The following is a 26,242-nucleotide window of genomic DNA, read 5'->3' as shown; positions in this document are numbered from 1 at the left end:
AGTTTAAAACTATACACTTAAAAGTACACTGAACACATTTTACTGCTTGTATCATTCATGCAATTAGAAACAGTTTAATATTTCTGAAATAGATCAGATTATATTCAATGGTAATATAGTCTACATAACTTAGGCAGCAAGAGGAATAATTATCTTAGAATTCGTCTAGGTAGAAAGAGAACAGGACTCCAATGAAATGAGGGAAATATTAGCATGGAGCTAGTCTCTGATACATGGTCAAGTAGACTGAAGGAGTTAATTTCCTATTTAGATAAATACTAGCTGCAAACAAAGGAAAAGCCGTGAGAACAAACTGCTCTAAGAACATGGGTTGGGGAAACTGGTGCAGTTGGGCTGCTAATGTGGCTGAGAAGTCCGTGCAGTGAGCAAGGCTCTAGATCAGGGTTTCTTAGGCGTGGCCCTCAGGACACTTTGGAGTGGATGACTCTTGGCTGGGATGGGGGTTGTCCTGGGCATGGTAGGCATGTTTAGCAACACCCCTGGCCTCTACTCAGTAGCACCTCTACAGTTGTGACAATCAAAGACGCCTCCAAATGCTGCTGAAGGCCCTTAGGGGCAAATTACAGCTGTTTGAGAACCACTGGTCCACACAGGAGCCCCCTGAGGACACCCACCTTCCCTGGCTGCACAACCACCCTGCCAAATCCCACTCCTCCACAAGAGCCTTCCGTTCGCTATCATCTCTGCAAGCTGTTCACGTTTTTCAGAATCAGATACACAGGTGTTTTGCACATTATTGTTATCTTACTTCCATAAAACTTGCCAGCCCCTCGAGGATAAGAGCTGTGTCCAACAACGAAGGCAAAGCTGGCATTCAAAGAATAAAACCAGGAGGGAGAGAATGTGATTTAAACAAGTGTTTCAGTTAAGATTTTTTCTGTACTAAAGTATATTCTCCAGTATCCTGGAGGGTTTTTTTTCTCTTACTACAATCAAAAGAGAATAATTAAAATACTGAGGATACTCATTTTATTCTCTATTGATACATCACTATTTAATACTTCTTATCATTTCCATACTAAGCAATTAAAATCATGAAGCATGTGTATTTTATAAGATCAATGCTCTAACCCAAGCTAGAGCTGAAATATATACTTTATAAGTAAATTACTACTTACCACTCTACCTACTGCAAAATCAGTAGTAACTTTCTGATCATCCAAAGTAATCTGCTACACAATATTCATAAATGCCACTCATAACTATATTTGTCAATCTGGCTTCACTTTAATTCTCAATATTCATTTCTGCTTACCTGGCAAAGAAGTCAAGACTTATCAGCCGTGTTTTTGTATTAGTATGTAAATATTAAAGGTCTTTACAACAGTGTGTAAATATGAAAGCTCTTTATATCAGTATGCAAATATTAAACAAAACCAAAACTTTCAACATTATCTAATCTTATAGTTTAACATCTTTTATCTGCTATATAATAGACATATGGAAAAGATAAAGTATAATCTAATTTTGTTAAAAGCCACAATAATCACAACATGATTACCTGGACTAGGAATCTGGTCACGGTATTTTGGAACCTCATCATTCAGAGTCTGAAGCATAACCCACATTGTGAATGAAAAGAGTGCAGCCAGGAACCCATAAAAGACTAGGTAGAAGAGCAAGATCAAACCTGTAAAAGAAAATGAAAGTCATAAAATTTGGAGATGTACACGTTGCATGTGTCGGGTGAGGGGGCCAGGTTAAAAAAACAAACCAACCATTGCAAGGCTAGGATTCCAAGCTCTGCCATGCACACAGCCAAGCATCTTCATATTCAAACCGATATGAATTTGTCCAAGCAAGGGGTATTTCAGCAGGCAGCACCCCCCCCCATCCGGTGACCCCCTCCTCTCCTGATGCTTGAGAGTACAAGCAGTTTCCACAGATCATTCTGATTCAAGGTCACAGCTTTAAAATTCCAGCATATAAGGATGTGTTTCCCAAAATGGGCTATGTCCTCTAGAAAGGTAAAAGATGATTTTAGGTTGGACAAAACTCCCAATATGTATATGTCCTTTTAAGCAACAAACAAAAGAATTAGCACATCAACCCCACATTTCACACAGTAATTATCTGCATAAATTGGGTTTTAAAAAGTGAGTTGGTTTAAAGACTAGCCAGGAAATGTACAGAGAAGGCAAATCATGAAGATGGTATTCAATGAGTAAAGTTTAGGAAACACTGGTTGAATGGAAGCCTCATGCAAAAATAAAGAGAGGACAAGACCAGAAACAAGCCGCCGACCCAACGGGACTTCGCAATTCCACTGCTGAGCACAAAGCAAGAGCTGGCAGACGCAAGTTTCAACATCGAGGGCTTAACTTTTTTTCCCTTCACAATCTGGAAACACTAAGATCTATCCTAAGCCACTGATTTATTTTGAGAACATCTAGAATTATTTTTCTCAAATGTCTATATTCGAAGTTCTAACATCACAAGTGGTCACCATCTAGATTATACCAGGATACACTGTTAAAGTCACACATTTATAGTTGAACATTTAAACACTGATCAAATAATGTTAAATCCCCAGGTACAGCAATAGTAAAGAACACTTAATTCCCCAGAGATCAGCTTTATTTTCCAGTCTTAACAACCTGCCATTAATATTCGTTTGCCTCACTCGCTTCCTAGCAGAGGGGCTAGAGCAGGGGTTCCTAACCTGGAACCTATGGACTCCCTTTTCACCCTCACCCCCCAGCCCCAGCAAGGACTAACTTAAGAGCTTCTAAGATTTCTGTAATGATACATTTCTGAATATATCCCTTTTTCTTCTGCAGAGTGGCTCTACAACATTCTTCTGATGCTCAGAAGACCCCATGACCCCAAACAGATTGCGCCAAAAGCTAAATAACTTAATTTCTTAACTGCAGGCCAGGAAACTGCCTCCCCTCTTTTTAAATAAAGAGGTAACAGTTAAAGCAATTTCAATTTAATTTAGACTAGCACTTCCCATCCTCCCCCTGCCCCAATTACCAGAAGGCCAAAATAGGGAGCAAAAGGACAGAAGGAAGAAAGGCACTCAGCACGGCACCTCCAGACAGCATCACTTCCCTGCCACAGCAGGGGTCCTGCTGCAGAAAAACAAAGGAAGACCAGCCTCAAAGAAGTGATCAGTTTACTACAGAGGGAATGAAATACGTGCAAACCTCAAAGGCGGGTTTAATGAGATACAGGAGGAAAATGATTCGTTCAGATCTGGACATTTGTAGGAACCAATGGGTGAAATGCTCCATACAGCAGACCATGGCTGACAAATACATAAATGTAACGAGTGGGGGCTGTGTTCCAATAAAACCTCACTTACAAAAACAGGCAGATTGAGGCCACAGCAGTTTATCAACCAATGCAAGAGATTTTGAACTGGAGAAGTTTAAAACAAAAGTACTAAAAGTTAAATTATTTGGCAGTGTTTTTAGGTCATCTCAAAATATTCTTATTACTTTCAACTTTGATTTTAAATTTCCAGGAAAAATAATATAAATGAAATTTATAAAAACGGTCACAGAGCAAATGAATGTATAGCAGACAGGAACAAGCTGTATCCAAATATGCTTTCTAAAGAACCATCACACAATGAAGAAAGTGTTAAAACTTCCTATGAAGAGTTACATTCACAAAACAGATACACAAATTAACAGCCATGTCCCAAACCTGCCTCCACGCACTAAGTGGCTATAAAGTCAGTTTTGAACGTAGAGTGTACAAACTAGTAAATAGTGATTTCCATTGAAAAGATTTACCTACTTGCTAACATCCTTCTGCCAAGACCCCAATTAAACACATTAAAATTAAAATTAATCTCACTTAATAATATCATATATGAAATATTACTCATCAACTTAACCTCCTTTTCCCCAGTAAGAAAAAAATACTGGAAAATTTTTAAGAAGTTGTAAATGGCTGGCCTCATACAAGGGTAAACCTGCATTCAGTGACACAGATGCAGATCTGCTGATGGGCTTCACAGGATGACGGGAGGAAACCGGGGTGCCCTGGCTCAGCAGCGGGTAGTGCAGACGGGACCTGTTCAGTGTGCCACATCTGCCTCACTGCTCGCTAACGTGAGCGGGACACAAACGAAGCTGTAATAGCGCTCGTTATGTTACTAATGTTCCCTAGCATAAAGCCCAAGCATTTTAAGTCATTCACCAACTAAAGAAACTAACATGGACTAAAACTCTGATGAAACGTCAGTATTTTAAAGTCTGAGGTCAACAGAATCATAACCAAAAATGTTCACTCAAAATAAATAGCAAAAAGTTGAGTGTAATTGGCATTCTACATTAACACGCTGCCATCCTAACAGTAACGCAGCACAACTAATGCTACTTCTGTACGTTCACTCTGACATCTAAGGGCACACAATGGACAGCAACTGTCAAAAGACTCCACCCTTACCTGACGCAGGAACTGACCCTCCTCCTTTCTCCATTTCTGGTCCTTAAGAAGCCCAATTCTTAACCAGCTTTTCCTCTCTCCCCCCTAGTTTGGAGGGGTCAGCTACAGGAAAGATACCGCTGGAGGCCGCGCATCAGGGCGGTCTTAACGGGCTGTGCAAGACTCAGGCTTAGGCTCAAACCCAGTGTGACTTGGGGCAAGTACCCCAATCTACTCCCACCTAGAAAAAAGGTCTAACAATACCTATCTGAGCAGTCACATTATAAAGGAAAATAAGAGATTTAAAGACATAGAAATGAAACTGTCCGGGGGTTGGGGGGAGTGGGGATCAACGACAAACTAGAAACATTGCTGCACTGATACTGCAACTAGGCTTTAAGGCTAAACCCCAGGTTTAATGCTTAACCTAGTCAATTGTATTTACATTCTCAAAAAATGTTTTCGCAAATGAGATTTGATTCATGTGGACTCTATAAAAGAAACTAAGCAGCAAGAAATCTGGCCAAGGTTTAAGCTGTATCACCCAGGGGAAGGAGAAATGGATTCTGTCCAAACCCCCAGCTTCAACCCTCAGTGGGCACCCGATGATTTAGTTCATGCACCAACCACCTGGCGTAGCAGAGACCCCACTAGGGCTTGGTCCTCCACAAGAATGCCCTCACTTCAGATGACACCCAAACTTCTGACAAACTGGCTACCAATCTGGGAGGGTCCCATTACCCCCAGGGGTTTGATAATTCACTAGAATGACTCAGAACTCAGGAAAGACTATATTTAGGATGACAATTTTGTTACAGAGGATACATGTGAAGTGAGGTCTGGGAGGGAATGCAGCTTCTATACCCTCTCTTGGTGGAATGTGAGCACAACACCCTCCAAACACATCAATGTGTTCCCCAACCTGGACACTCCTCTAAGCTTCAGCATTCAGAGTTTTTACTGGAGCTTAGGTGTGTCTGTCTGATTAAATCAATGGACTTTATTTCCAGCCCCTTCCCTGACCTCTTGGTCAGGCTAGCTCCAAGTCCCAACCCTCTAATCACATGATCGGTCTTTCTGGGGAATGGCCCCTGTGGAAGGTACCTATAGGCCCACCAGGTATTTATTAGCAAAATGAGATATTCCTATTACTTCTAAGGGTCGCTCCCCACCCCACCAAAGCTCTCACCAGGAACATGAGACAAAGACAATACAAATTCTTCGCAACACCAGCACACATCTAGACAAAGGGCAGTCCTCATGCTTCACTGGGCTGGACACACCTAGCTCAAGATGCTCTGAGACCCTGTAATCTGACTCCTTACTTCTGCAACCTTCCTAGTTACCTGAGGTCACCTAGAAACTAGAAAGACTGCGCCTCTCCTCAGAGAATTCTGGTAAGAAACTATTCCCCCTTGGTAAATAAAAATGCATTCTGTTTACACCTCAAAAAAAAAAATGAAAGCAGAGGCAGGTATGTTTTAAAAATCAATTATATGGACAAGTATAAGTTTAAAATCCTTTGTATATTAAAATTTTTTAAAGGAAGTTTTTATTGAGGTGCAATTCACATTCAATTCACTGTGAGTAGAAATGCTTGGTCATACGGTACCTCTCTGTAGCCTTTTAGGTTAAGTGATGGACTGTTGTCCAAAGCAGCAGCAACATTCTACATTCCCACCAGCAGGATTCCAATTTCTCCACACCCTCACCAACACCTCTTATATTCTTCAGAAAGCCATCCTACTGGGTGCGAAGTGCTATCTTACTGTGGCGTTTAATCTGCATTTCCCTAATGGCTAATGATGAGCATCTTTTCACGAGTTTATTGGCTCATCCAAATGCTTGGCCCATTTTTATACTGGGTTATTTGTCTTTTCCTTTGAGTTCTAAGAGTTCTTTTACTGACACCGCCTCTTATCAGCTATATGATGTACAATTATTTTCTCCCATCCTGTGGGCTGTCTTAATTTTCATGATAGTGTCCTTTAAAGCAGAAAAGTTCTTAATCTAAGTGAAGTCCAATTTATCTATTTTTTTTTTTTGGCCTTAGTTGCTTGTGCTTTTGGTGTCATATAAGACACCACTGCCTAATCCAAAGTCATGAAGAATTGTACCTGTTTCCATCTAAGAATGTTTAGTTTTAGCTCTTAAGATTGGATCTTTAGTCCATTTTGTGTTAATTTTTGTATACAGTATGAGGAAGGGGTTCAAGTTCATTGTTCTGCATATGGAAACCCTGTTGTCCCAGTATCATTTGTTTAAAAACCAGTTGTTTCTTATTGAAAGAATTTTCTTAATTAATATTTACTATAATTAAAAAGTGTATGTGTATATAGGCACACACACATTTATATTTTTTTTAAATCATGGTATTATAAAAATATTAAACAAGATTAAAAAACTTGCCTAAGAATAACCTACCAGTAAGAGAAACGCCCAGACCAGTACTTCTCCATGTGGTACCTTACCTGTCCTGCTTTCCCTGCGAGTCTCAAGCTGTTACCTTTTGTAATCAAAACACCCATTCTCTGAAAAAATATCATTCACGCATTCTGTGTTACTCCAGGTGATCAAAATCTACATAGAATGAGATACCTGTTCCTTCTCTCCAAGAGTCTGGTTATCACAAGTAGCAGACATATAAATAATTACAGACATCGAGTACTAGAAAAAAAAGAAAGAATTAATTGTCTCTGGCAGAAAGAGGAAGGAAAGGGATTTCATCAGAGGACTCCCAGAAATAAGCGAGTTGGCTCAGCAAAGATGGAGAACAGGAGAGAGCTCTGGGTCAAATACTAGATGACTCCACAGCAGGAGCAGACACATGCGTGTAAATCTGACCCTACCTCCAATACACATACGCCTCTGGTGCCCAGCACCTACTAACAGTAGCAACAGCGTCTGTTTTGAAGTGGGAGCAGGGAGCATGGGTGCTTGGGAAGAAAAACTGGGCAAGGTCTCAGATGAGGTGTTGAAAACCTAAAGGAGCAGAGAGTCTCCATACTTAGACCAGCTCTTGGCGGCCTATGCCTCTTTTCTGAATGCTGTGATGGGAAAGTCTAAACGCGAAGAGGTGGCAGGTGGACAGAACCAATAATTATCAAACATTTGAGGAAAAAACTAATTAAATAAGGTGTCAAACACAACAAAGAAAGTAACGCCTGAAAAAAATGGGTTATAACAGCATATAGAGCAAAGAAGGAGAAGTGTTAACTGTAGCTGAAATACAGAGTGGAAGGTGAAAGGGTAGTTTTTAAAAATCAGAGTTCCTATTCTAAAGGTTGAAATAAAAAAACTTAGTAGATAAGCTGAACTGGAGAAAACTCAAACTAAAAAAAAATCCAGACACCTAAAACAAAAGCAAACCAAAGACTGGGAAAATTTTTTGTGTAACGTGTAACCAATAAAGGACTTGCATCTAGAATACATAAAGAACACTTACAACAAATTTCTAAGATGAGCAAAAGTTCTGAACAGAAACTTCAAAGATGTAAAGATTACAAAAAATAAAGCTCATGAAAAGGTACGCAACATCACTAGTCATCAGTGATGGGCAAATCAAACCACTACATGTTCACAAGAATGCTAGGAATTTTAAAGACTGATCATATGCCAAGTGATGGCCCAGGAGTGAATCAACTGAAACTCTAATACACTGCTGGTAGGAATGTACCAAAACAAACGCTAAAACAACGACCCATTTTGGAAAACAGTTTGACAATTTTTTGAAAAGTCAGCAGTATATACCGATGATAGTATCCAGCCAATCCATTCATTCCTCGATATTTAACCAAGAAAAATGAAAGCACATGTTCGGAAGGAAAGGGATATGAATATTCATAAATGCTTTACTTATAATTACTAAAAACAGGAACAACCCAAAAGCGCATCTACAGATGAATACATGCCTGGCATATCCATACACTAGAATACTATTCATGAACTATTTCTCAACATAATCACGTTGAATTAAAGAACTCAGCTCCCTCAACTCCAAAGAGTACACGCTACATGATTCCAAGCATTTAAGTTTTCAGAAAATACAAACTAACTTAAAGTGTCAAAAACCAAATCAGTTTTTGCCTGAGGAAGTAGGGAAAGAGGAAATTCAGGGGGCGATGGATGTTTTGATTATTTTGATCAGAGTGACAATTTCATGAGTACTATATATGTATGTATATAGGTTAAGTATTCATCAAAACTCAATTGTATAAATATGTGCAGTTTACTGTACGTCAATTATACCTCAATAAAGCTGTTTAAAAAACAAAAATTAGGAAGAAGGCCTAACCTAGAGAACTGGTCAAGCTAAAGAAAAATTCAGTGAGCTTAAAGACCAAGCCAAGGTGTTCTAAAACACTAGGCAAAAAGGTGGACAGGGGAAGTATGGAGATAGTTTGGATAGAACATCAACAAATCTAATGGGAATTCCACCAGAAAATGGGTGGGGGTGCTCAAAGAAATAACCCATTTTGTGTCTATATTGGAAAAGATGGAAAAATACCGGAAAACATCCTATACTTAGACACAAACAGGTAAAATTTCAGAATGCCAAAAATAAAATGATGTATTCCAAGTTGAGGAAAAACGATTATAAACTAAAAGATGAACCAACCAATAAAACAAAAGGACTTCTCCAGACACACAGGACTCAGAAAATCTACTACCCTCAATTCTGTCTGAAAGAATTGGTCATACAACACAAAAAAACTGAAGCATAATAGCAAAAAAATGCTAACAACCTCAAACAAAGCAAAGAAGAAATGAAATACAATATATAATGGAAAACTATACACTGTAATTAAAAAAGGAATGAAACAGATCTCAAAAACTCCCAGTGGAAAAAAGTAACTTCAGAATGATACATACCACATGTTTAAATTTAAAACACTCAAATGAGTTACAGAATTCTATAAATTTATGTATAAATTTACAAATCAAATTCATAAACAGTGGTTATCTCTGAATAAGGGAGGAAGGGATTGGAGTTGGCAATGTGGTAAAGGAAGATGTGAGTTTTGGCTACATTGTCTTCATTCCTTTTTTGGGGGTGGGGGGTGGAACTTATATATTATCTGCCTAACCTGGAAAAAAGGACAAAGTTCAAACACTAAATCCCAGAAAGTTAATATAATTGTACATTTTCCATTTTTTAAAGTTTTCTTTTAAAAAATCTAAGGCAAGAAAAATATCTAAAGCAATGGTGAGCAGAGAAACCAGTAAGACTTACTGGTAACATCTAAGTAAGTGTTGGTAAACATTTTCAAATCAGAAGTTCTTAGAAAAAACAATCAGAGCTCTATCTCTTATGTCCAAATGCCTTTAGTTCGTTCTCCCAATTTTCAAGAAATACATTCTTTTTCTAAACATTTTTTCTTTTTCTACAAGTTACCTAAACAGTTTTAATAAGGCTAGTACTATCCAGATACCAAAATTGGAAAGACAGTACTCACACAAACTTCACACATTTATTTTATTTTACAAACACTTACACAGAGGTTACACACTACAGTGTGACAATAACATAGAACAGAGATACAAATTCACAAAATAGAACAATGTCTAAGAAAGGATCCACATAAAATGGAGTTTTGCATGTAACAAAGTTGGCAATTCAAATAGTGAGGAATGCTGGGTTATTCCATATATTTTAGGGTAAGTGATTAGGAAAAGCTCATAAAAATTGAATTTGTAATGTTAATTTAAAACAAGCACAATTTCTAAAACAAAGGAATTATGAGACTAAAGAGAGCAAAAAAACGAGCAAGTCACTGTAAAGAAATGGAAATTGAGCAAACAAAAATATGCTCAGTTGCAGTCATCAGAGATACTGCAAATCAAACCAACCAGATACCAGCATACTACCAAATTAGCAGAAAAACTCTGAAAAGGGATGATAACCAATGCCCAGAAAGTTGAAGGGAAACAGGCAGCAATCTCTGCTGGTGGGAGTGTACACTGGTACAGCTTTACAGGAGAACAATCTTAGCAGAAAAATAAGCATATACTACAAACTGGTGATTCCATTTCTCAGTGTCTACCCAAGAGAAACAAATTGCAGTGCAATTTGTCAGAGGAAAAATGGAACAACCTAAATATTCATCACCAGGAAATGTATGTATCTTGGATATACATCCCTACACTATGGAATATTATGCAATGATTCAAAGGAGATAAATATATAGAGAGAGAGACATGGAAACACAGTCAAGACATATTAAGTGGGGAAAAAAGCAGTTCAAGAACATATTCTTCCTATTACTCGTAAAAGTGGATAATTATTCCTATACATTCCATACACACACACACACACACACACACATCGACATATATAAATGTGTTGGAAAAGCACTGATTGTAAAACTGATAAGCAATCATTGCCTGCAGGAAAAGACTCCATAATTGGTAGAAGACAGTCAAAGGAAATATGAATATATTGATTTATTTTTTCCTGCAACATTCATTCAATTAGGAATATTTACAAATACACACGAAGGTTAGAAGAAACATAAGTGAACATCCATAAAACCACTCATATTCTACAGTAAACAGTCTATTATATATATTTCATATCTATTCACCATCTGTTTTTTAAATGCATTTCAAGTTGCAGATGTCCATACATTTTACCCCTAAACACTTCAACATGCACATTAACAAATTACATTCAGTGAAATACACAAATCTCCAATGTACCATTACTTGAGTTTTCACAAATGCATTCACCTACATGATCCAAACTGCTATCAAGATAGAGAACGTTACCATCACCCTACAAAGTTCTCTCCGGTCCCTTCCCAGTCAATCCCCATGCCCACCATCCTAGAGGCAGAAACCGTTTGGGGCTTTTTTTCAAGCACAGGTACGTATTGCTTGTTTTAGAATTTCATAAAAATGAAACTATATATATAGTATGTTCCCTTTGGTAAAGCTTCTTTTCTGCTCGGCCTAACTGTGGGATTCACACATATATTGTGTATCTATAGTTCGTTCTTTTTTTTACTGTTGAGTGGTATCCCACTGTGTGGACATACCAGTCTGTCTGTCCATTCAGCTGTTGGACACCTGGGCTTTTCCAGTTTGGAGCTACTGTGAATTTTTTTGTGTATTTCTGTGGACACGCGTTTCATTCTCTTGGGTAAACACCTAGAACTGCGGGGTCATGTGGTAGATGAACACTTACTTTTACAAGAAACAGATCTTTATCCAAAGTGGATATACCACATGTTTTAAGAAGTATCACAGGTAACAGTGGTTACCCAGGAAAGCAGCTGAGGATAACAGTGGACATACTGACTACTCACACCTGTACTGTAAAAATTCAAATAACGATGTTACTTTTGTTGTATGAAAAGTACAAAGCCAAGGGTCCACATTCCACTTAAGACTAGTTCATATTTCTTGGGTCAGCCTACATTGACCATCAACTTCTAAAGCAGAGGTCAGCAAATCATGCCTGCTGCCTGTTTTTGTAAATAAATTACTGAAACACTAGTTTACATATTGTTTACAGCCACTTTCAAGCTACTAACAGCAGAGTCGAGGAACTGCCGCAGACACTCTACAGCTAGCAAAGCCTAAAACACTATCTGGTCCTTTAAAGAAAAAGTTTGCACCTCCTGTTCAAAAGCATTTATACAGGCTTTTTCATTCCAAACTGACTTTTTTTTTTTCTTGGAGGGGGGCGTAATTAGGTTTATTTATGTATTTATTTGTTTGTTTCTAGTGAAGGGACTGGGGATTGAACCCAGGGCCTCGTGCATGCTAGGCATGCACTCTACCACTGAGCTATACCCTCCCTCCTCAAACTGACATTTGAAACAATCTTATGCAACTTTTCCCTTATAGAGGAAACTAAGACCAAAAGATTTTAAATGACTTGTCTAAGCTTAGATGGAAATGTAGAATTCGAATTTAGGTCTATATTCTAAGTCCTAGCCTGACCATCTACTCAATATACCGATAAACTTCTATGACTTATCAAGTAAAAATATATATGCCCACTGGCTCACTTTGACTATGATGCCCTATCTGGAAACTTCAAAATGAATTAGAAGTTTAGTGGAACAGAATCATGGTAAGCTAAGGGAAAGTATGCCTTTACGAACAACTTTCTCCACAAAGAAGACTTTCATAGTGTGGAGCTATACCAATGAATCCACAATACTCTCAACTTAAACAGGTGACTCACAAGCGGAAACTGATTAAATGACAATTTTTTTCATCAAAAAAATAGTGTTTACTATGTGCTAGATGCTGCAGGGCTCTGAGTCCTGCTCTGTGAGACTATCCAGTTATTAGGAGTAGTGTATAGAAACAACTATAATCCAGGGTGCAAAGTTTTAGGTGTTATAGGTGATAAATGTGGTATTATTTTCACCTTGGCATGTCAGAGGCGGCTTATGGCAGAGCTGGCACTAAAGCGTTTATGACGCAGAGAAGGGCGGGCACGGGAGAGGGAATGAGCCAGACCTCAGAAACACCCACCTGGATCTGACATGCAGTATACAGGGAGGATGGTGTAAAATGACAGGTTAAGAGGTTGGAAACGTAGTTCTAAGCCAATATGTAATACACCTGGAATGCCAGGCTATCTGGAACTTATTTAAACTTTCTGAAAGCAGTGGGAATCCAAATAGTCCAGGGTACAGGGAAGTAGTGTGATCAAAGCTAAAGCCTTAGAAATAATCTGAGAAACGCTGGTTTAGGTCACAACGATTCCGACTGATTCCTTGGGTCTTTCCCGGGATGCACCAGTAGTTAAGAGCCTACCTTCCCCAGTCAACATTACACTTTTTTTAAGCAGCAGATAAAAGCTGGAAAGCCAAGGGTCTAGTTAAACTTGGAACAATTTTGAAAAAAGTTACGAAAGATCTTCTTCTGGTGCTTAAGTTTTTTAATCAGAGAATTTACATGAAAAGGCACTATCAGATCCTGATAAAGAGGGGCAGGATTGGTGGGAATGTTAAGGAAATTTGCAACAGGTGGTTAGCATTCTGAAGCTAGGAAAAACAAGCACCCCGGGATTCCTTGTGAACGTGCGCCTTCACAAGATACTGGAGGATGGGGTGAGGCGGACGAGTGGTGAGTGGGTCAGAAAAAATTAATTCCTGAACTAACTGTAGTAGGGCGTGGGTCGCAGAGAGGTTCAAGAGATGTTATGGAAGTTGAACTGGCGTGATTTGGCCAGGTTCAGAACCCAGATCACAGCAATGATAGTGACAGTCTACAAAAATTAAAAATATAGGAGTAACTCAGAACTCCAGTGAAGGAAGGGGAAAAGCTCTGCTTAATCACTTGATACATAAGGTACTGGAGTTATCTAAGCCTCACTCTCAGGTTTATGGGATATGTAAGAAGCAACTGGAATCAGAGATGATGCCAAGAAGTAAAATTTGTCAGTAATCTTTGCAGTTGTTTTGAGATGAAGATGAAGAGAAAACAAGGCCAAAAACAGCACCTGGAAATACACATTCAGGAAATTAAGAGAACCAGGAAAGGAATGACTAGAAAAGTGTGGAGTGGGGGTTAACGGCCACTTTTTATGGGCCAGATACTGCCAATGGGTCAGAAACCACAAAAGAAAAGTACCTCATGCTGTACACAAGGGTCAATTCCTTACCACGGCATCAGCAAAATACTAAGAGGAAGTCATAAATAAGAGCCAGCTCCATAAATGGCTTGGTAACAAAGTTTAAACAGATAGGGGGAGGTTGTCAGGTTAGAGAATTCTTTTCAAAAATATTATTAGCTAACAGCACCCTGTAGGGAGAGGATGACACTATTAAATTAACCCCCATTAAGTCTGAGAGCAGATAAGTTAAAAAAGAATAAAAAGCCTTATGAAGTTCTCAGAAGAGCCATATAAGCAGCTAAATACAGCAATAAACCAGGACATAGGAGACCTAGATAGTAACTTTGGTTGTTATCCTAATCAGATGCACCACCCAGGCATGTCAAACTCTGCTGAGTCTCACATGAGAAAGTTAAGGGGATGCTTCTTCTGAACACTGAACTATGAACCCATCAGTGCTGAAGTCAAAAAGAAAAAGAAAGGACACTGCCCAAACACCGAGAGAACCTTTATGCTATTATATGTCAATACCATCAAAGACATTAAAAATAATGTTGTAGAAGACTAATTACATCTAATTAGACTGGGAACATTCCATAATACTGCTCACTCATCCAACCGATTTTTATTACATTCCTACTAAGGGCCAGGCCCCAGGCTAGGTGTTAGGAAGATGTGAATAAGAAGTTTATGTCTAGTAAACAGGCAACAATAATACTATATGAAGTGACAAATGCTACACTAGAAAAAGGTTTCACAGGACACACTGTAGCACTCATCTGACCCAGTCTTAAGGCAAAGAGGGGGCTCAAAAACATTTATCAGAGATCAGGCTATGAAAACTGACGTCTGAGCAGCCAGGCCAAGGTGAAGGAAGGAGAGGCTCGGAAGCTAGCAAACAGGCCCAGAAGGGGTGGGAGAGAACTCTGTGGAAAGTAAGATGACAGGAGAGAAATACACAAACGAGACTGCAAAAAGTCTGTAGGTCATGCTAAGGAGCCAGAGGACAGTAGAGATTTACATGAAGAGGTGCCTATAAAACATCCAATTGAAAATTTCTGACAGAGAGTTGATTAGTAGAATATAAAAAAGCCTTAGGGACTGAAAATGCAGATCTGGAGTGCCAACACAGAGGCAGTTAACTAAAGCCACAAGAACACCAAAGTTCCAGCAGGCTGTGCGGACCGTCTCCACACTGAGAGGTGATGGAAAGGCCCGGGGATATCCCCAGCACGTCAACCTCTAAGGAGATGGCCCAGGAATGAGAACCATTCCCCTTACATGTTAAGTGATACAACTAGGAATCTAGCTGAATATTTTAAAATTTTATTTATACATTAAAAAAACTTAATACATAAGTAAAAAAAGTTAACACTGATTATTCTAAGTGGTTAAAGATTACAGATGTTACTTCAAAATCAATGTAATAAATGCAGAATTAGAAAATAATAAATTTAACTTTCAAAGTTAAAATGTTTTGTTCTTCTACTGCAAAATCAGTGTTAAATGGTCTTTAATCAAACATGATGACAAATCATGGTAAAGTTATTAAAGATAGGAGGGTTTTAAAACTTCTTTTAATACAACTAATTTAATTCTATAGATCTAAATTCAAAATTCAATTTCAAAGAAATCAAATTATTTTGGGAGTGAAGGGAGGAGCTCTTTAACATAGTAAAGCACACACTACAGTCATTACAAAGGTACCTGGAACACAACATACACTTCCTCCCTTCCACTACCAGTCCAGGAAATGCTGCCCCCTGCTGGGTGGTGGCTCACTGAGTCTCTGCAGCTGCCTGGGCCACACCCACCACTGACCTTCACTTACAGCCTGCACACGGGGTAAGGCATGTCCTGTTACTTTCCCAACAGCGCAAATTTTTGTAAAGTTTCTCTAAAACGTCACTCCACAGGACAAAGAACACCCTACATGGGAAAATAAACTGGGAAAATAAACTGGGAAAATAAACACATATGCTTTCTTGCCTACAGTCAAACACCTAAGATAGGATGGAGTCTGCTCTCCAAAGCATTTACTGAGGCATGACATAGAAAGGGAGCAGGTGACTGAAAATAATGGCACTTCATGGATCTATATTGAAAGAAAAGCACATGAACAAAATGGAGATGTTAATAGTTTTGGTCCAGAATTTGGACCCTGCTTGGAATCAGTAACTTGAGTTTTCAGTTAATTTTAACATAAAGTATCTATTAACAGATAACCTTGAAGATCATGAATACCAAAGAAGCCCACAAGTGGATGTCACTAAGTGACACCAAGCCATGACATTGTTTTAAAAAGAAAAGAAAAGCTCTGTCCTTAGAGGGAGTCAAGGCCAAGGATTCTATTACTGAGTGAGTGAATTTTGATAGATCAGATCTGTGGGTTCAATTTTCACACCTATCAAACAAATCAGGGCACAAGGCTAGTTTAGTAGCTTTCGAGTTATTTTTTTTTTACTGTAAGAAATAATTTTACACCAGAGTATATGAATATACAAAACAAACAAGTTTCATGGAACATTTCCCCTTAAGATAAACTTCTTTAGGCAAAATAAACTGATGTTTTTACTATTCTACCTTATTATTTTTTTAACTGTTAATTGCAATACATTGTCCACTCCTTATAGTTTAAAGAACACTAGATAATCTCTCAGCTGTCTTTCACTCTTAATTCTTTATAATGCATTTAGGTTTAATATTTGCAACATCAGTCACAAGGTGCTAAATTTTCTTTGTCCTCTGTTTTTATAAATGGCAACTACTTATTCCTGATGTGTCCTTACTGTTCAGCTTGAGAAACTAGCTCTTAGGTACACTTTGATCATCTACACAGTGTGCATCAGAAAGTTGTGAAAATCGAATGAGTTAAGTACTTATATGTAAGCATTTTGAAACTGCTGTAACCAAGTGTAAGGTATTAGCCAAATATACAAGAAGCTACTCAAAATCTTTACATAGTTGTTTTAAATAAGATGATGCGGTGGAACATACAGTATTTTCACTTTAACCCAAATGTAAACAGCAAAATTGCTTTTTAAATGTGTTTTTAACATATATATTGCACTTGGAGAGGAACCTCAGATTAAGTGGGACAAATGTACTAAAGACTTGAATGTAAAAAAATAAATTTCAGGAAACATCTTAAATCAATATCTTTATAAAATCTCTGTGGGTAGAGAAAGCCTTTCTCTATACGCTGGCAGGCCCAGCAGCTTTATCAAGGTCAAAAAATATACAATAATCCCCACCCAGACCCACATTGATTTCAAAAGCAACTAAAAGAAAACATTTTGCACAAATGAGGTTTAAAAAAAAGGCTGTAACATGTTTTCAAAATGCAATCGGTCCATATATTATCCACGACCTAGAAATATCACCAATAAAAATATGTCAAGGAAATAAATTTGCAAAAATGTACAAGAATGAAGGAAATGGGACGAGGAAAAACCAGGACATACAATGCTGCACTGGTTTTTTTTTTTTTTTTTTTTTTTTTTTTTTTTTTACATTTTTATTGATTCATAATCATTTTACAGTGTTGTGTCAAATTCCAGTGTGCACTGGTTTTAAAAAAAAAAGAATCAGGAGTTACTCATATTACCCCAGGTACCTCCCATGTATATATACATCAGGTACACATATTGGTAAACTTGTTTAAAAAAAAACTCCCAGTCCATCTGACCATATAATGGAATACTAATCAGCTTTTAAAAATGGTGATATAGACCTTTATTAACGTAGGAAAATGCCCACAATATACTCAGAAGATTATAAAGCAACACTCACTCTATGACCTTTATGTTAAAGAAAAAAAATTAGCATTATATACATTTCTTAAGTCTTCCTCGACATATGTCAAAATAGGAATCCTGGACATCTTTGGCGTGATGAGATCAGGCAGCTAGCCCACATACTGCCTTTCTGAGAAGTACAAGAAGATACACTTTGTCCAGGCAGACCTCACCCTGTAGGGTACACAGCTCGGTGACTTGCGTATGGATTTCAATCTCCATGCACCATTCCTCTGCACTTCCTTGGAGGTGTGCCCTTATGTTGGGATAGGGTTATGGATAATTTTCATCTATTTACGCCATTCTGCACTGGCTATTATTACAATAAGCCCTGGCATTTACTATTTGTTGATATTTTCAATTTTGGAAAAAAGGTCTTGCCTTAATCCTCCTAAAACTAATCCCAACCTGACCTGTACTACTTCTACTGCCCTTATATAATGATTCATACTTGGATCATTTGTGCACATTATCTATTAAATGCACATACCTAATAAAACCCCTACCTCAACAGCATACAATACAAAGGTTCGAAAAGGAGCACAACCCGCATGAAGAAATGTCATTCTAACACAAAGTGAAGATACTTATTACTGGAAATGAGAAGGCACTTCGGAAGGTAGTATACACAAACTAATCCCTCTCCACCACTAAAAAATTCCCTCAGCAAAAAGTTAATACACTCTAGAAACAATAATCATTGTTTACCATTTTTTCCCTATTTAATTTCTGATGCAAGATTTATTTCCTCATCACACTAGTGGGCTCCCCAAAGACAGTCATTTGAATAAAAATCGTTGAGTGATTACCATGCAGTTAGGCAAGGCATCTGTAAAATAATACAACCGCTGGACTAGGATTAAAGGACAACTGGGTTCTTTTCTTGGCTGTGGAATATGTAATTTTACACAAAGCAAAATCACAACCTCTCTGGGGCTCATTTTTCTCGTCTCAAGCAGAGTTTGGGCTAAAAAACCTCCAAGGCCTTTTTCAGCTTGTGATAGGACTTTAACCAGCCTTTCTACTCAGGAGAAGCCGGTTTCAGGCAGCAGCAACAGTTTATTTTCTAAGTCAGAGCTAATTTACTCTCTTCATGCTCCTCTTGAAAATGTCGTGACCAAAGAATTCTCCACTCTAGAAATTTACTCACTCAGGGGAAAAGAAAGTCTGTCATGACCAACTAACAAAATATTTTTTAAAAGGAGGGGAGGAGAAAAAAATTAAATCAGTTTACGTAACTATAAAGGGAAGAAAAAACACTAGTCCTTATTCAGACAGTAACATAATTTTTCCAAAAAAAGAGTCATTCTAATGCAGCACCGCACTGGCGGATGGTTTAAATATTTCTTTTAAAACAAAGAACTCATGCATAGAAAAACTGTTAATACAATCATCACACGTTTTGAAGGCACAGGAGAAAACTGTGCCATTCAGACAAGATTTACTTTCCCCCAATGAAGCACGCTGGTAAGGAAGAAAACCAGTGTAATTAATAATTAAAAAGGAATTAGGGAGAAAGCAACCCTTTCAACGCTCTTTTCACTGTTCAAATTCAAGTGCATCTTCGTGTGCCGAGGACTTGTGTGCTCAACACGCTCACGATGCCCACCCACACTTAACCCTCACTTGCGCTCTTCCGACCAGCTGGGGCGGCAGCGCGGACGAGTCACAAGATAGCGGCGGGAGTGGAAATTTCCTCTCCGCGGGCGTGGGGCAGGGTCTGGCTTCCCCGAACCGCTCGGCGCCGCCGGCCGCCTCCGCCAGGGCCTCTCCGGGCCGGCGCGCTCCGTACAAAGGAGGCCGGGCGTACGGCCCCCACGCGCTCGGGACTGGGCTCCGGGACCCGGTCCCCGGCTTCCGGCGCCGCAGGCCGGGGCAGCACGTGCGCCCCGCTCCCGGCAGGGAGGAAGGAACCGGGGCGGCCCGGCGGGGGCTGCCAGCGGGCCCCGCACCCTCGCCCGCCCGCCGGCCTTTCGAGAAATGAATGGGGTCGCCCTGCTCCGCCGCCGCTCGTCTTCGAACCCGGCGGCCGCGGTGAAAACCGCTACGGGCGGCGGAGGCGGCGGCGGCTCCCGGGCCCCTGCGCGGGGAGCCGCCTCCCGCCTTTCCCTTCCCACTAGACCCCGCCCGGCGTCCCCCCGGACCGCGACTGGCCCCGGCGCCCAACAGCCTCCCGCTCACCCCAGCTCTTGGCGGTGCGCCCCAGGAACTCTCCGGTGGTCGGGTTGTAGATGAAGAGCTTCCACTCGGCCAGGCTTTGGTTGAAGGACTTCTTCTCTTTCTTCGTCATGGTGTGTGTGCCGACGGCGAGGGGAGCGGCGGCCGCGGGGGTGGAGGCGGCGAGGAGCTCGGAGGCGCGTCCCGGCTCGAGCGGCGCAGCCCGGCGACGGCGGCGGAAGGCGGGATGGCAGAGGAAACCTCCCGGTTGCCGTGAGCGCTAAAGCCGACTGCGCCGCGCCGCGCCGAGCCGGGCGGCCGCTCCGGCCGCGGGAGCCTGACGTCTCCGCCCTCCGCAGCCAATCCCCGCGCCGTTCAGGCCGCGCCGCCGCCGCCGCTACCGCCTCCCGCCCGCGGCGGGGCGCAGCCCTACGCGGCCGAGACGCCCCGCCCACAGCCCCGGCTCCGCCCCGCGGTACCCGGCGGGGCCGGGACGCTCCGGGTTCCCTCGGCCCTGGCCAGAGGAAGCAAAAACTGCGCGTAGCAACTTTAAAAACCATGAGGGCTTAATAAGAAGCAGATTGACAATGACAAGCAAAAGATGAGCGTCCCTGATCCTCAGGTTTTTCAGAAGGAGGACTCGGGAGACGCTTCGGGCAGCCGAGATCCGGAGTCCCCCCCAGTTCCTTGGCTGCGGCGGCGCGGGACCAGGAGTGCGCGGCAGCGACTCGGGTCCGCTAAGTCGCCTTCACCGAGGAGGGGACTTCACCACCCTCTCCTCAAACCGTCTCCGGGCGTTCTCCTCTGGGCTCTATGACGTGACTAAGAGAGTCAGCTGTAGTATCCCGTGTGTGATGTATTACAGACTGCTGCTCAGAGAATGTCCTGACTTGGCTCTTTTGAAGGATTTACGTAGGATTCCCGAGTCAATAGGAATTTCATTCTAAATATAACAGTATTAAGAAAATGCAGTATAATTTTCTCCAGTTTTAATTGAATTTATCAATGAAATCAATTTACATGTTTTCCTGAGGTTCCTGTCAACTGTAAGAACTTTTTTTTTTTTACCACTCGGTCTCTTAATCTACAGGAAATCAATTCCTCGTTTAGTGTTGATGCCTAAGTAATTTTCCCGGCTTTTCATCTTTTTCACTGCATTGCTTGCTCCCCTAGGTCGGAGCTGAGGGTGCAGTCGATGCTTTCCTACACGAGATGGAGCTGAAGAGTGCAGTGGTCTGAAACTGTTGTGACAGCATGAAATGACTTCAAATAGGAGTTTAGGCAGAAGGTGCTTTTCTTTTCTTTTTTTCTTTAAGAAAAAAGAAATGAAGCACTGACTCTGTTTTATTAGCAAATAAAAAATTCTGAATGAAGAAATGTAGCCCATATCTTACTGTTTGGAACATTGCATTACAATCCATCTGAAAGTTTAAACACAGCCTGCAAATGCTTTAAAGGAGTTAATGGATAACGAAATTCTGGCATTTCTCTTGTTTCCTTACTTTGCTTATCATAGCAAGGAATTATGAATTACGCCTCCCACAAATGGAAAAGGGATAGAAAAATATATTATTATAAAGTGATTTTTTTCCCTGCACATAGGAAAGCTAAGTTTATAATTATGACCTTGGGAATGATAACCAAAATCTAGTTACTTTGTTGAGCCAGTGACAGCAAAGGATTTGCAGAAGCGTTTTGTAAGATTTGGCATGGAAATAGTATTAGAAATAGCAAAACACCATGCAAGCAGACTAGAATGCATTTCTCTAGTTCATAAATAAGGTTGAAAGGGAACTGAGGAATGGAATTTAGTTAACTATTTTTGTTATTAAAAATCTAACTACAGATTAGTGGACAGCTAAAATATTGGTAGAATTAGTAACAGGCTTTCTAGTTTCGGTAAGAGGAAAGACACAGAGTCTAGAATAAAATCTAAAGCCATTGGCTTTACTGTGTGTGTGTGTGTGTGTGTGTGTGTGTGTGTGTGCGCGCGCGCGCGCGCTAATAACAAGCACATTTTGAGAAATAATTACCTGGCACACACAAAGAAAACATGGTAAACGAGAACATTATGAAACAGTGTTTCAATGATATTGAATGCTATCACATATTTGTAGTTTGTATATTTTTAGTGGTCATTAATATGCCTTTCATTTGTAGTGCTTTGTGGTTTTCCAAATAATTCTGTAAGCAAGTATAATTCAGTATTTTCAAAACTCAAGCCCAGCTTAATATAGTAGCTGATCCATCAGATTCCAGGCTGGGGAAAAGTTTACATTCTAATCCAAAATACGGGAACTATTTGTTTCTCTGATACATAATTGAGCACTACCTAGAAGAGAAAATACTGAGTGTATTGGTGGGTATTGGCCTAACAAGTATGAGTAGATGCAATATCAAATTTAATCACAGCTTTATTCCCTGTAGATTTACTTTACCAGGCCTAAGTCTCCCTTTTAAAAGAGAAGTTATTTTGCCAGATAAAATACAGGATGCTCACTTAAATTTTAATTTCAGATAGGTGATGGATACTTTTTTAGTATAAGTATATTCCATGAAATATTTGAGACATACTTACACTAAAAAAATTATTCTTATCTAAGATTCAAATTTAACTGGATATCTTGGCTTTTTTTTCATTTGCTAAATCTAGCTACCCTACTGTAGAGGATACCACAGCAATAATGACAATGATCATTTATACATATTTAAAAGTCCTAGGCCCTGGACTACTTGCTTAGTATGATTTATTTCTTAATCTTTACAAATACCCTAAGAAAGAGGTGTTCCCTAATTTTGTAATTGAGGAAACTGAGGTTAGGAAAATTAAGTAACTTGCCGATGGCCAAAAAGTTATCAGACAACAGCACAGTGATTCAATGCCTATCTCTCCTCCACCACCCAGTACTGCCTCCACACTGAATGATGACAGAGTTCTGGGGAAACTTCACAAAGCTGAATGGGGCAGAATGAGAGAACTGGTTGTCGACCACTGGTTGAATATGCTATCCAGTGGGCAGAATCCATTTTCTATTTTCTGTGGGCATAAACAAGATATTTTGGTGCTTAATTGCTAAAACTCTTCATTTTTTCCTGAAGTTTAGAATCATGTATACAGATAAAAAGTATTTGCATAGCAGCATCTTATTTATAACCTGCTGTTATAATGATGATTGTGGTACTAAATCACAGAAAGACCATTGTCCCTCAGAGAATAGATATTAAGATTTCCTTAGAAATAGTCCTTCCTTTCCCACAAGCAATAGGTATAATTGTGTTGGCATTTTATTGTATCTGAGAAACACAGTCGTGAATAGATGTTCCTCGTCACAGAAAATGTCCTTTTCCACAAATTGATTCTAATACTGAATGCTTTTACTAATTCTTTTAACAAACAGCATCTCTACATCCTTTGCAGGTTAAAGGACAGACACTTGCATTATTGATCATCTTAAATTAAATGAAACAGTGCTTTCGTAAAGCATGGGCACAGTGTCTGGCACAGAAAATAGTCTGTAAATGGTAGGAGTGTTTTGGTTATGATTTTTAATACTGTCATCCACTGTGTTAGGTGTTTTATGAAAAAAGTGTGTGTTATGATCTAAAAGGCTTATTTACTAAATAAAAAATAAATTCAAAAAAAGAAAAAAAGAAAATAAATAAAAACAAAAAAATAGAAAAAAGGGAGAAAAATTAAAAATTAAAAAATAAATTCAAATAACCAAGTCAATGAGAAAGATTATTAATAATTTAATTATAAAAATTTACAGGAGTGGGTGGAGTTATAGGTACAATAAGAATGGCAGAATGTTGATATTTATTGAAGCTGGGTGATGAGTACTTAAAGTTCATTATACTTTGTTTACTTTGTACATCCTTGAAATTTTCCAGAATAGAATGTTTTTTAAAAATGAGGGCAAAGGATAAGCAATTTTCTTGTTGCATATTTTTCTGGTTCACTTAGTTGAAAAGTAACCAAAAGAAGGTATAGATGTAATGTTTTCAGAAGAACATTTTTTTTTTTTAAGAAAAGCTGGACTAATAGGAAACAGATAACTCTGGAAACATAAGATAATTTCCTTGTATTCTAATTAGTAACCTTAGGTAAATTTGAGATGCTATTGTATCCATAAAACAAGAACAAGTGTGTGTATCTGAGACCAAAAAATTATTGAAAATTTAAAATATAATGAATTCTTTTAATTAAAAATCAAGGTAAGAGTTGAAAAAAAAAAAGGTCAAATGACTCTCCCAGAGTATAAAGCAAAAAGACAAAAGGAAAGAAATACTGTATTTTTAAAAATTCAAAGACTATCTAGGATTAATCCAGGAGGGACAATAGTCAACTAATAGTTCCAGAAGGAGACAAGAAAATGCAAGGGGGAAAATAATGAGAGAAATACAGAGAAAAAAATAATTCCCTAGAGTTAAGGAAAGATAGGAGTCTTCAGACCAAAAGAGCTTACTGAGTGAGTGCCAAGCAAAATAAATAAAAATAGACCCATACTTAACTATAACCTTGTGATTTTATAGTACATCAAATACTAAGAGAGGATGCTAAAATCTTCCAGAGAACAAATAATAGGTCAACTACAACAAAACAGAAACCTGACTGGCACCAGTCTTCTCATCAACAGTATTCAGTGCAACAGTGCTCAGACGGCAGAGCACTGCCTGCAGTTCTGAGCATCAGAACCCCACACCCAGCTAAGCTACCACTCAGCTCTAAGGGTAAAATGAAGACACGTTCAGAACTCAGAAAGTCCACCTCTCACAAATCCTTTATGCAAACATCAATTAAGGATGGACCAGTGCAAAGAAAAAGGAATCCAAGAAAGAGAAAAACCTGGGATGCAAGGAACACTGGTCCTAACCTAGGAGTACAATGAAGGGAAGGCCTAAAATGACAAGTGTACAGCAGGTCAAGAGAGCAGCTGGTTTCAAAGGCAGAAGAATGTCTTCAAGCAGAAGGTCGATTCCATGGCCACGGAGACTGGGATTAAGATCCTGAACATATTTAGTTAGATGGTTGAAGGCATGTGCTTCTTTTGTTCAGAAGGTAAATGGAAAGCAATTAAAATGAGCAGAAAATTATGTTCCAAGTATAAAGCCAACTAAAATGTATTATTTTGAGAAATTCATGGAGTTTTGAAAACGTAATTATAGAATCTCAATGTTGGAGCATCCTTCCTAGTGGCACAGGGCTAGTGATGTAGATTTACTTTTTCTAGTCTAATGGATGCATTTTGCTCTACAATGACTACTATCTTCATGATCAAAATAATATAATTGCAGTTTATTGACTTTCAAAACTCAGAGTCAACCGAATAACCATTCACAGAACAAAATATAATTGTTACAAATTCAGACAATGTAAAAGAAATGGGTTTGACAGAAGCCAAGGGTCTCTGGAGAAGAGAACTGAAGGAAGAAAGTTGAAGGGAAATGTTATACTGTACTGTTTTCTTAGCTCAGAAATTCACCATCAAAAATATCAGGGTTTTTTTTTCAAACAAAGTAATTTAAAGTGAACTTTTGTAAAGCTGGAAAATCATGATTCTCCAGAAATTCTGTAAATTAAAAAAAAAAGTTACCCATCAGAGGTCAGGAATAAGGATGATAAACAAAATACTTTCCATATCCTGAAGTCTAGGGCATCGTCCAATGAATAAGGAAGTGTGGGCTAAAAGAATAGTAGGTCCTGTCTTTCCATATTTTATCTTTATTTGAACAAAGATGTCTCCAAATAGTGATTGGGACTCATTTCCCCCTATTCAAATAAGCTGTAGTCTTCTGGCATGTTTTCCAGACAACTTCTAGGGCAAAGTTGGAACAATTCAAAACTTGAATCCAATTTTCTAGTTGCCAGGATTGCATTATCTGATAGCATTAACAGACAACTGACATTATTTAAACAATCTCTTTTCCTTTCAGTTTGATGGTTTGTTCTTAGTGGAAAATAATTGTGTCAGAGAAGTGACTGTGTTCCTTTAAGCAGGAACTATCTGTCATAATCTAAGAGGAACATGAAGGAAAATTTAAATGTCACTTGAGGCAATATCACAACATTATTTCCTAAGAGACTCGACAATGTCTCTAGGGACATGAGAATTCAAGCTCCTTGATTCTAATCTACTATGTTGCAACCAACTCACCGTATGGCCATAGCTTAATTACTTTTACACAAATTCATCATCTCCAATGTATTGTGTACAAGGATATAACTCTGCCTGGCTGAGGATATTATGAGGAGAATGATCTTTCGGTTAAATGACGGTTTGGGAGTTAGGAAATCTCCATAAATGCATAT

At 39.2% G+C, this 26,242-nt stretch overlaps 1 protein-coding gene and 1 long non-coding RNA gene across 2 annotated transcripts in view; one reads left to right on the top strand and one right to left on the bottom strand.

Annotated features, from left to right (window-relative positions):
• Positions 1-20,228, bottom strand: part of ATP1B3 (ATPase Na+/K+ transporting subunit beta 3) — a 37,825-nt gene extending 17,597 nt beyond the window's left edge. Inside the window, exons 1-2 of the mRNA XM_072958476.1 lie at positions 19,957-20,228; positions 1,523-1,651 (exon numbers count right to left, since the gene is read on the bottom strand). Coding sequence (XP_072814577.1) covers positions 1,523-1,651; positions 19,957-20,065 — 238 coding nt within the window. The 5' untranslated portion in view covers positions 20,066-20,228. The remainder of the gene's footprint in view (positions 1-1,522; positions 1,652-19,956) is intronic.
• A 443-nt stretch (positions 20,229-20,671) lies between these two features.
• Positions 20,672-21,309, top strand: LOC140689740 (uncharacterized). The gene is made up of 2 exons (XR_012064934.1): positions 20,672-20,978; positions 21,106-21,309. It is a non-coding gene; the product is annotated as an uncharacterized lncRNA (long non-coding RNA).
• Positions 21,310-26,242: the final 4,933 nt, after the last annotated feature.

This window comes from Vicugna pacos, chromosome 1 (genome assembly GCF_048564905.1).
Source record: "Vicugna pacos chromosome 1, VicPac4, whole genome shotgun sequence".
Taxonomy (NCBI): Eukaryota; Metazoa; Chordata; class Mammalia; order Artiodactyla; family Camelidae; genus Vicugna; species Vicugna pacos.
Note: the sequence above shows the minus strand (reverse complement) of the source record. Positions and strands in the feature narration are given on the sequence as shown.